Here is a 12,053-nt window from a genome sequence, read left to right as displayed (position 1 = left end):
ATAAACTTACTTCCTAGCCCTCACCTTGGAAATTTTAATGAACAGAATTCACGGCGCCTGCTTTGAAGTATTCGGATGAAATCTACGTGATGGTTAAGCAAACGTATTACATATTTGTTCTACGTTTGGGAAAGTCAATATGTATATTAATAACTAATAACATTTGCTTTGAACTCTATTTTGTTTCAGGTGGAGGGACATTATTACACAAACACAGATCCTGAGGGGAAGATGTTGTGGTTGTTATTGTTGTCGTAGTCAGCTGATGGAATGGTAATTAGTCGTGACTGGGGCCACGTTCCATAGGCGATCTTAGCACTATAACTATAGCAAGTCTTCACTGGAGCATGGGAGTTACATGAGCTAAGGGGGCGAGCTAAGAGCTAAACATCGAGGCCATGCATACGTGTTTATTAGTTTGTTCTTTAACGTCGCACCAGGCAATATAAAAACTATATTACATATGTAATCGGGATGGACCAATCCAGTGTTTAACTTCACGAGCATCGATCTAGGCCAATGGGAAAGGATGACATGACATGCTTTTCCATATACATCAGTCTTGTATAGTCAATTCATTCCAACTTTTAGTTCCGAAAGTTTGTTTCCGGAACGATGTTGGTTGAAGGCTACTTAATGCTTCAGGTCTGTTTATTTTCATAAACAACATAAAGAGGCCGTCGGGTAGCTTTGTGGTTAAAGCGTTCGTTCGTCACGCCGAAGACCCGGGTTTGATTCCCGACATGGGTACAATTTGTGAAGCCAATTTCTGGTGTCCCCCACCGTGATATTGCTGGAATATTGAAAAAAAGCGGCGTTAATCCTCACTCACTAAACAACATTTAGTTTGTGTTTGTTTGGTGGAGAGTTGTAATATTCCAGCAATATGCTGGAATTGCCAGCAATCTGTCTGTGAAGATCGAATCTGGATCAGGCAATCCAGATTGACAAGATGGGCATCGACCTACGCAATTGGGATACAATGGCATGCATCTTATCACTGAGCTATATTATTGTTCCATGTAAATTTTACGTTTTTGTACAATAATATTCTTCTTGATTCTTGATTCTTCTTGAGTTAGCGATGATGAGATGATCTTCCACTGGAACATTTGATCAATTAGTACCGGAACCAAAATATTATCGTTTTCCTAATAAAAATTAGACAGTATATTCTCTGTCGGAATCTTGCATAAGGCAGTACTAATTATCAAAGACAGAAAAACATGATGATCATTTTGGTTCGTAGCTTGTCAGAGAACACGCCACAACGACAACAGGCGCAGGAACAATCACTTCAATCAGCTGATTTAACCCCGCACGAGAAGCGCGTGACCCCCAGTCAGCGCCACCTGTCGGTGGACTTCAGTTACCGCACACTAGTACGCAACGCTTAAGTTAATCTATTATCTACAGCATTTAATCTCCCCCTCTTGAAGTGTTCATTGGGCCGAGGAACAGAGAAGTGTACGAGTCGGGCTATTCAAAGAGAAGGACCCTCTAATGTTTAAATTGGATACTCCAGCCTATTATTCATGCCGACCAGACACACACAGAGATATATATGTGAATAGGCTGTTGAAGATCCCAGGAGTGATTTAGAGGAATGGGTACAGACAGAAAGAGTTTATGCGCATTGTGGAGGAATTTGACCACATTGTTAGAGGCGGTCAAGATGTCTGTGGTCATTTTATAGGGTTTCGAAACACTAAATCGTATGATGATTGTTATATACTGAACAAAAAAGGTTAGGGGTCATGAATATTGGGGAAGGGGGGTGTGGGGGGGGGGGGGGGGGGGGGGTATATTTAGAAGCTGTGTGCTCCGTCTTCACTCCCAAAGTCATTGTCAACACCTGTTTTGTTTCGTATATGTTGGTTTGACATAAAGTGAAAACCTGGTTACATCGAAGTCGATGAAATATCGAGTTATCCGAAGTCTGACACAAGCGAATGTGGATATTAATGTTAGCCCACTGTGTCCACACGGATTCCGTCAGGATAATGGTTACATTATCATAAACGATATATCGAATTAAAGAGTTCGAGTTTCACTGTATGTCATTGTGATATTGAAAATTAAACATGTTCATGCAATTAGCCTCAGGTTTGACTGGTACAGACATTCGTTCACTGACTCAAACTCACATGCATCCGCTGGCCACTCACTCACTCACCCACTCACTCACCCACTCACTCACTCACTCACTCATAGAAATAGTTTTCCATTTGTAAGCCGCCGTGAAAAGGCGAAAACAACTGCTGTTTGCGGCGTAAAACAACAAACTATGAAACAATCGGGAAGAGAATATAAGGATGTCATCTTCTTTATCACGAGGAACTCAACGTTGCGGAGTATGAAACGTTGTGTTCATCATAATAAAGCAGTTGACATCCCTGTATTCTCTTCCTTATGTGTAGCTAAATGCCTTTCAAAGACCTAGGAAACAATCATCCCTAAACTGACGCTTTAAGATTAGCCTGGAATATTTCGTGTCCGCCTAAGCATTGCCATAATAATGAGGCAAAGAAATTGATTTCTTAATCATGTACATAAATAAATGTTCATCATCCTATGCAAATAAATACGCTTCACAATAGTATAGGGAAACTAATATTATGTATGTAAAAACTAAACATACCACTCCGCTGATTTCAACGCCCTCCTTGAGTGTAAACTGACATAGACAGTTGATAATTAAACCATATTCCTTAAACTAACACCCGCTTTTGTGCCCCTGAGAAGTCAGGCTCGTTTGAATTGAAAGATAACACTGTTTCTTCAACACGTCAATAAGACCTCATTACTACGGGCCTTTAATGAGAGACAGAGCGTAAACAGGAAATTAGACGAATGTCATTAGCACCTGTAAATTACTTCGCGATAACAACACAAAACTATTTTACGGAGCGGAAGGATATGTACGCTCTCGTGATGGCTGTTAACAGTTATTGTGAAACGGAGTTTATTTCCACCACACACGCTCAAGTTAATAGTTTCTTAATGAGATCTCAACGTATTAAAATGCGCGAGAGCATTGTGTGGCCGTTGGTGGGTTTTATCCGTGTAAACGGTTCGTATTTGTGATGATTTAAACACGACGCGGGTCATAAACAAACAGTAAGTGTTGATGAGGGCTTAAGGAGCTTTCCTTTACACGTCATTCATAAAATAAATCCGTTTCATTTTTTTTGTTCCGTATTTTTTTCAAAACGAAGTTTGTTGAAGCTACTTGAAGTGGCAACGTTTGTTTTATTTCATGTGTGTTTACCCTTAACTTACTAATTATTCTTACTCTTAGTGTTTCACCGAAGTGGTAGATGTCTGAGACCTGCACCACTTCGGGTTTTCCACCCACATTAAGCTGACACGCCGTGATATGACCGGAATACTGCTTTAAACCCAAGTCACTGACTCATTCACTACTTTAAGTGTGACCACGATGAATAAATTCATAGATGATCTGTTGAACTGTTGTGAGCGGGTATGGTTGCACAATATTCCTGCAAAATTACGGGACACCACGAGTGGCTTCGCACATTGTACACATGTAGGGAGTTGAACCTAGGACTTAGGAATGTCGGGCGAGCGCTTTAGGCACTAAGCTACCCCATCGCTCACTGAAAACAAACGTTTCTAATGTGTATAAAGAATAATTCCGTAATGTCGTAATAATAATAAGAAGAAGAAGAATAATAAGAATAATAAGAATTATAATAAGAATTATTATTATTATTATTATTATAATAATAATAATAATAATAATAATAATAATAATACAGTCTTGCGGTCAGCATGTAATTATGTGAAAGTTTATATATATATATATATATATATATATATATATATATATATATATATATATATATATATATATATATATATATTGACGTAGTATGCATGCTAGGTCCATATTGTCTGTGGTTATTGTAAGTTGTCGACAAGTAATTCAATAATCAATATTTATCAACTCTAATTCGATAGATCTTTTACCTAGTGCAACGATGTTCAAATATTATCATTTGCTGATTATGTACACGATATTACCAAGATTTAAATTAAATTATACATAATATTACTTCAACATATGCACCAAACACACTCTGGGCTTTGAATTGCGGAGACATTGCGAAGGACGTTAAATTGCGGTTACCCAAGACACTGAAATTTCCTATGTTTGTTTGTTTGTTTGTTTGTTGTTTAACGCCTCACTCTACAGCATCCCAGCACTGTGCGGCGGCCTGCAAATCGCAATAATTTTCTTCTTGATTCTTCTTGAGGTACCAAGGACCCATAATGAGATGATCTTCCACTGGAACATTTGGTCAATAACCAAAATATTATCGTTTTCTTGATAAACATTAGAGAGTATATCCCCTGCCGGAATCTTGCATGGGGCAGTACTAATTATCAAAGACGTGATCAGACAGAATAACATGATGATCACAGAGAGAGAGAGAGAGAGTGAGAGAGAGATAGAAAGAGAGAGAGAGAGATAGAGAGAGAAACGTCTGACACATGCTTTACAAAAGTGTAGAGAGAGAAGGGACGACAAAGCACAGACGGACGACTGAAAGGAGAAATAGGTAACAACGTACATGTAATTAGTGAAAGGTCACTTGATTGAGAGAACAGATAAGAAGCGAAACAAGACGGACGAATGAATGGTGTGAGAGTGGCTGGCGAAGTGAGGAGGCTTGTCCAGACAACGCTGCAGGGGGTCGAACAGAGGAGCAGAGATCGCCACTTCTGTTACCGCTCACAGTTGGGGGCTATCTAACAGTTCACATTGCTCAAATACCCACAAGAAAGGTTACATAACGGGGCTTTGCGGGGGGATCTGGTGGGTCACTGTAGTAAGCATCGGAATGTTAAATACAGACGCAGCTCATGATATTAATGTTTCCCCACCTTTCTGCCATACATCTGATGCTATTTACATCTAAATTCCATAGGGAACTATCTAGGCTGGCCTGCCTGCATCTATCTATCCATCCATCCATCCATCTAAATTCTATAGGGAACTTTCTAGGCTGGCCTGCCTGCATCCATCCATCCATCTATCCATAGGGAACTATCTAGGCTGGCCTGCCTGCACCTATCCATCCATCCATCTATCTAAATTCTAGAGGGAACTTTCTAGGCTGGCCTGCCTGCATCTATCCATCCATCCATCCATCCAACCATCCATCCATCATCCATCCATCCATCCATCTATCTATCTATCTAAATTATATAGGGAACTTTCTAGGCTGGCCTGCCTGCATCCATCCATCCATCCATCCATCCATCTATCCATAGGGAACTATCTAGGCTGGCCTGCCTGCATCTATCTATCTATCTGGGGGCACGGGTGGCCCAGTCATCTAAGGCGCCGCGATTCGCTGTGCAGAGTTGCGTCCCTTGGGCACGCCAGAAACCTATGATTGTGGGTTCGAATCCTGGTTCACCCCGATTATGTTTCTAGGTTTGTCAGCACCATACCCGTGCTCGTGGGTTTCACCGAAGTGGTAAACGTCTGAAACCTGCATCACTTCGGGCTTTCCTCCCACATTAAGCTGACACGCCGCGATATAACTGGAATAATGTTAAAAGCGGCGTTAAACCAAACTCACTCACTCATGATCACTCTATCTATCTATCTATCTATCTATCTATCTTTATTTGTCTGTCTGTCTGTGTCTGTGTCTGTCTCTATTGAGATCTTTCCATCTATGTATATATACGTTTTTATATTATTGCATTTTTCAGGCAATATGTATAATACATGACTGAATATGTCTGTCAATATGTACATAGCCTGAGTGAATCAGTCAATGTAAAAATTGACTGAAATTGTAAGTCAACATACCTATTGCCTGATTATAGATATTGACTGTAACATACATATATCCCCATCCCTCTTTCTCTAGATGAATCTATTTACCTGTCTCGTCCGTATCAATGTTTCCCCACCCAGTGCGTTAAACACTTACAATGACGCCTATCTCTCTGCCTCGCGATCACCCTGTCTGTATTACATATCTGGTCACATTTGAACCTGTCTACATAGGTAAATAATCCGTTCCTAAATTACATTCCAACCACCAAGATCTCTACAACACTGTCTCGATCTCTGCCGAGCTATTTGTATCGGTCAAATCCAACTATTTCCAGGTGTTACCAGAGGTGGTGTGACTGTCTAGTGGTGCAGGTGCTCGCTCGTCGATATTTGGGACCGAACATGTATTAGTCTGGTTTGATTGAGAAGGCATATAGTATTTTTAGCCACCACCCCCCCAGACACTAATAATAAATTCTTTCTCTGAATTGTGAAAGGAATTTTTCGTAATCCAATATAGTATTTCTTAAAACCATTTAGCATCTTAATTGAAAAGTTCAAAAATCTAACTGAGGACAGCGATTATGTCCATCATATTCGGGAACATATAAATTTTCTCCTGGCACCCCTTCCTCCTGACGACTCTCACTTACCATCTAAACTCGACGATGAACAATATCAGCATGTAGCCATCAGCCTAAACTAGCTGTTCGTAAAACAGTGAGTGGGTGAGTGTGGCTTTACGTCACCGATAGCGACATTTCAGCCATATCATGACAAGGGACACGAGAAATGGGCTTAAGACATGGCACCAATATGGAGGATCGAAACCGGACCTTCGGCGTTATGAGCGAACGCTTTACCCACAAGACTACCGGTTCACCTTCGGGATGTCAGATGAAAGGATGAAGTCCAACGACGTCACAATGTTCTCTGTCTAGATCTCTCATGCGTTTAACTGATTTACAACATGGAAGTTGATTACAGTTTTGTACGATTTGGAATGAATATACTAGTATATATACAAATCGTACAAAACTGTAATCGACTTCAATGCTGCAAATCATGCAACGGGAGGCACCTATTAACTAAGCTAACGTAGAGCAAACACTCCCGGACAAGGGGTGGTGAACATAGGCAGAACCAGGATGATACCAAAGAAACTGGAGACCGCCAGTGGAACCCTGGCCTCTGCAAGTACTGCCGCGGAGACAGCGTTTATGGTTCTCGCAGTAAGCTGCTTTGATTGCTATCCGTGTCCCTGAGGAGCCCGGGAAATCCAGTCCGACTTGGAACGCGTCCCTTCTTACAACATAAATACAGGAAGAAAGTTAATGGCTCTGGTAGATTGGTAACTCTGGACTTATGTCAATGATAAGAAATAAACGCATTTCACTCTTCAAATGATTTCTTAGAAGTGTATCAGACTTCTTTGTACTTTGAACGGTTCGATGAAGATCGCGAATTTCATTTACCAATATGACTCGTTTATTTGCAAGGAGAAATAGGCCTGGGGTTATTATCTACATACATTCATGTCAAGTTTTATGCACACCAGAAACGGAGAGCATATTACACAAAGTCTTGGATCGATCAGTCTAATTCATATTTTACTTAAGACAACTGTATCGGCATTGAGTTATGTGAGAGTTTATTAAACAATGTGATGAATTTTAAAAGCGATTTTTTTTAATAATGAAGGAAAGGTGAATCACAACGGGAAACGTGATCAACAGCGGTTTCAGGTTAAATGTACTCATGTAAATATTGATACAAAAGGGTAACATCACGAAAGGTGTGTTATATCGACAAAACTGATACATCAATACCAAAGCACAAAAATGACATGCCTGTTTATTGATTAACAGCCGTGACAGGATATAACGACAGTCCTCAGTCAAGCTGGTTGTAATATAACGGTATATCATGTGACCCATGTACACGGATAAATCGAAAGTCGATCAGTCTTGCTATTTTTAAAAGGTTTCATTTCGATAACGTTATAGGTTTAAATGGAACATCGTGATTTATGATTAGGGATTATTAACGCTGTTAGGAACAGGATGATAGTTAAATGAACGTGTTTTCGCGAACACCTGGTGTCATTATCGACTTTCAGTGGTCCATTCATTGAACTTCTGCGTTTTAAGCCAAATGGAATCTGTTTCAGCGGATAATCTAGACTGGTTATTCTCATACGTTTACGTTTTTATGTTTACAAGATCAACACTTTTTGAAAAAGAATTCAGGGGTGTTTCTGCAATATATTGTTAATCTACAAACTTTTATCTTCAGTTTGAAAAAGAATCATACAACTTTCTTTATGTGGCTAATTTCGAATTGACTTTGGATGGTGACAGCCAACACATGTAGGGTAGTGCCTCTATCTGGGAGTTGTGCTTATCGCAAACAGAAGACAACAGAAGGTATCTATTGTACTATTAAGTATCGTGAACTACTGTCATAAAGGGGCTTTGGTGTAGTCTCTCAGAACTTCACTCTCTCCTTGTCTCTCTGTGTATGTCACTCTCTCTTTCTCTCACCCACAGACACCCTTGACGTGACGCGTAACGTGACGTAACGTATACAACACGTGACATGACACGAGTTATTAGCTGTTGCCTCGCCATTAAGCCCCATTGTGTAACTCGCTGACCTTTGTTGGGTACAAAATTTTAATATTTATCGATGCACGTCCTCATCATTCCAAACATACTTTATACCCGGACGCACACATGTGTGTGTGTGTGTGTGTGGCTGCAGGTGTGCCCTACGCTCCAGCGCCAGATGCTTCCTTGAGATTATTCTGCCTTTCTACGAGATACTGATCTAGGGTTCAATGCAAAGTGTCCCACTGAACATATGGACGTTGAGGGCCATAGGTAACACCCTACATACAACAGTTCAAACGACAATATACGCGAACAGGGCGACGCTTGTTTAACCAGTAATACACGCACACAATTGTTTAAGTAATCCAATTAGTTCAACAAGCGGCATTAAGCAGAGGGTGTGTCTCGAACTGTGTCTGTCGCGATGGTAAAACATGTCTCGAAGTAAAGCTAAGGTTGTTAATCTGAATTCAAGTTATTTCGAGAGCACTTCCATAAAATAGAAGTGAAGTGAAGTGAGTATGGTTTTACGCCGCTTTTAGCAATATTCCAGCAATATCACGGCGGGGGACACCAGAAATGGGCTTCACACATTGTACCCATGTCGGGAATCATCAGATACAAGCCTTGGCAGTACTCAACAAATTAAACAGTTAATAACTAAATATCATTTGGCGTAAGAACTTTACAGAAACTCCGATCAACGTAATTCCGTACACAGAATCATTGATGAACAAACTCACAGTACTGCCAAAGATTCATCGGCATCAACATATGTTCCAACTTTAATATGAAGAATGTACGGCTTGAAACTGAAGGAGGGAAGCTTGCTGAGCTATATCGCGTTTCATTACATCATCTCGTACTTTACGGCAGCGTTTGCTCACAGTATATATTACAAAGCGTTACTGCGATTGAGGAACATCACACAAGCAGATTCCCGCACCTCAGTGCACGAGAAGGCCTATCAGTGAGACCATTCTGTCGGAAATAATATTTGTGTAACATTTAGTTCAGTTGATTCAGCAGCCGGACACTATCAATCATAGGATGATTGACGATAGTTTGTTTTACCTGAAGTAAACCGCGGCGTCTACCCGTTTTGTTCTACCTTGACATCCTGAAAGATAGAATGCTCGATGCAAGTGTACGTAAAAGTAGAAACGTGCACCTACCTTTCTCTTGTTTCTGCTGCGGACGTCTTCCGTAGGGTTGGTATTTCCGGGCGCTCGTGCTCCCCAAATATAACATCCGATCCGGAAGTAGCAAACACTAATCACTAGAAGAGGCATCATGTATTGTACAAGAATTATGTATAAGTTATAGTAGAACGGGAAGTTTTTCAGCTGTGGCGGGAAATCAAACTGACACATATCCCTATCAACCTTGTAGAACAATGCACAAGGCAGTCCAGAAAGGATGGCGAACCACCATATCGCTGTAATAATGATGGCGGCAGAACGTTTGGAACATCCAGCTTTGAAAGGATGAAGCACCGCGATGTACCTGTCGACGGCGATGACGCTGAGCGTGATGATACTGACGTTGACCGAGATAATCTGCACGAACGGAGCAAGGGAGCACATGAAGTTGGCTAAAACCCAACGCTGTAGCAACGCCGCTTGAAATTGAAATGGAATGCTGAACAGCCCAATGATGACGTCGGCTACGGCGAGATTGGCGATGAAGATGTTGGTGACGGTGTGCATTCGGCGGTTCCTGACAATGACGAGGATGACGAGGCCGTTGCCGATGACGGCAAGGAGTGATATTGAGCCGTATAAGAAAGCCAGGAGGAATATGAGACCAGGAGGGACATCATATGCCTCGTCTTCAAGCGTCATATTCCTCTCCGTCAACGTCAGATTATACAACGTGTAAGGGAATGACGTGTTGGTAAGGAAACTCATAGTATCGCACTAAGATAACCGTTTCCTTCAAGCAGGGATTTAGATCTCGAAAAACATGCTTAAAAGTACCACAAAACCAGGATGCTCACGATCTCTTATGTGGTCATGGCGAAGACGTTAAAGATATTGAAAACGTCATATTCAAATTTAAAGTTAAATGTCCTACCACTTGGAAACACTGTCTTCAGATACCCGTCTCCTGTGACTTACAACTTGCACTTGTTCGTCTATCACATCAATCATCATCAGACATTGAATACAAGTGACAATTGGGGACGTTACGCTTGACGTAGTAATGTCATTCCACGCTTTTCTGGCTGTACACTTCTCTCATGATGGTCAAATGTTCAGACTGTAGACTTATGGTTGAAAACTCATCTCAGGACAACACTGACCCCAGTTTAGTCATGTCCGTGGATTATACCTATTGAGTTAAACACGTAAGCCACACTGGTTTTTACAAACTGACATTTATAGAATTTCCAGGGCAGACATTTGTGTTAGAATACAATTATTTCAGTAGACCTTCGAATAAATTAATAATTACAATATACAAAAAATACTTAATTGGATAGCAAAAAGTTTCTTTTTTTCTGGGGAAATCCAATTTGTAGACTAGAATGTCAGGAAGGTAATTCAAATTTCCGATTTACTCTAACGTAACGAATTAACAAAAACGGTTGCATACGAGCTAATTAGAAGATGTCAGTATCATTTACTCGTCCAGTATGAGAAGATTTTCAATAAATTAGTGTGACCATATTAGCAATAAGAAGAACGAAAAATTATCAGAATAGGCTATTCTACGCTTGGGTAAAGTATCGGATTTTCGGATTTCGAAAACTAAGGTGAACAGTCATTGAAGCAAAATTGTCTTAAAGTACATGTACCTCCAAATTCTGAAGACTCTTCCAGTTCACAATCCCTTCGATATGGTACACACTCACACTCCTCCGTTCCTGTGACTGTTCCTGCCGAACTTTGACAGTGCTTTCTCCACGTTGAGAATATCACATTTTCATTAACTGGTCTAGTTCCATAGATCACATAAAATTAAGAGACAAATTTAAATCACTCTGGAAATAACTTCACTAAAGTTTAACCTCACATGATCCGCAGTGAGTGGCCTATGCCAAACTGCCTCGACCATAGCATTACACTCACGGATCAATATCTCGTAGCACGTGACTGTGACGTCACCGCCGCGGAGCCTTCCTGGTGCTCGCTGGCAGAGGAGCGCAGCGTATGTTAAGAAAATCTGTGTTAACTTTCCCGGAGTATCTCAGCTCATCAAATTGGGACTATGCATTCTGTGACTTCTCCAACGCTTTAGTAAAGGAGTGGGATTTATGACAACCCAAATGAGAACAGCTATGTGCAATGACTGTTTCGTAGCAGTTTTGTATCCTTGTTGAACACATAGGGATTTCTTTGGTATCGATTTAGCAACAAGAAGGGTGGGTTTGCCACGTAGCATTATAACGACAAGACGAACAGGGAATCCTCCTTGCTAACGAATTATCTACCTTTACGAAACTTCTAAATATGAAAAATTGCACGTTAAATCTTCCCATCGCGTAAATACAAGCTTGAGGCAAGATTAGGCCGTGTTATTTACGTCAAAATTATTACAATTTACCTTTTTATTACAATTTACGTCGTAACAGGCCGTTTGTTATCGGAATACGACGAAGAAGTTTTTATACTCCA

The 12,053-nt window shown here is 40.7% G+C and overlaps 1 protein-coding gene across 2 annotated transcripts in view; it reads right to left on the bottom strand.

Annotated features, from left to right (window-relative positions):
- Positions 1 to 11,464, bottom strand: part of LOC139458949 (tachykinin-like peptides receptor 99D) — a 136,686-nt gene extending 125,222 nt beyond the window's left edge. For both annotated transcript variants that reach the window (XM_071240386.1, XM_071240387.1), the window contains exon 1: positions 9,609 to 11,464. In XM_071240386.1, the coding sequence (XP_071096487.1) occupies positions 9,609 to 10,343 (735 nt within the window). In that variant the 5' untranslated portion in view covers positions 10,344 to 11,464. The remainder of the gene's footprint in view (positions 1 to 9,608) is intronic.
- Positions 11,465 to 12,053: the final 589 nt, after the last annotated feature.

Source organism: Haliotis cracherodii, unplaced genomic scaffold, assembly GCF_022045235.1.
Source record: "Haliotis cracherodii isolate W230 unplaced genomic scaffold, xgHalCrac1.p SCAF_13, whole genome shotgun sequence".
Taxonomy (NCBI): Eukaryota; Metazoa; Mollusca; class Gastropoda; order Lepetellida; family Haliotidae; genus Haliotis; species Haliotis cracherodii.
Note: the sequence above shows the minus strand (reverse complement) of the source record. Positions and strands in the feature narration are given on the sequence as shown.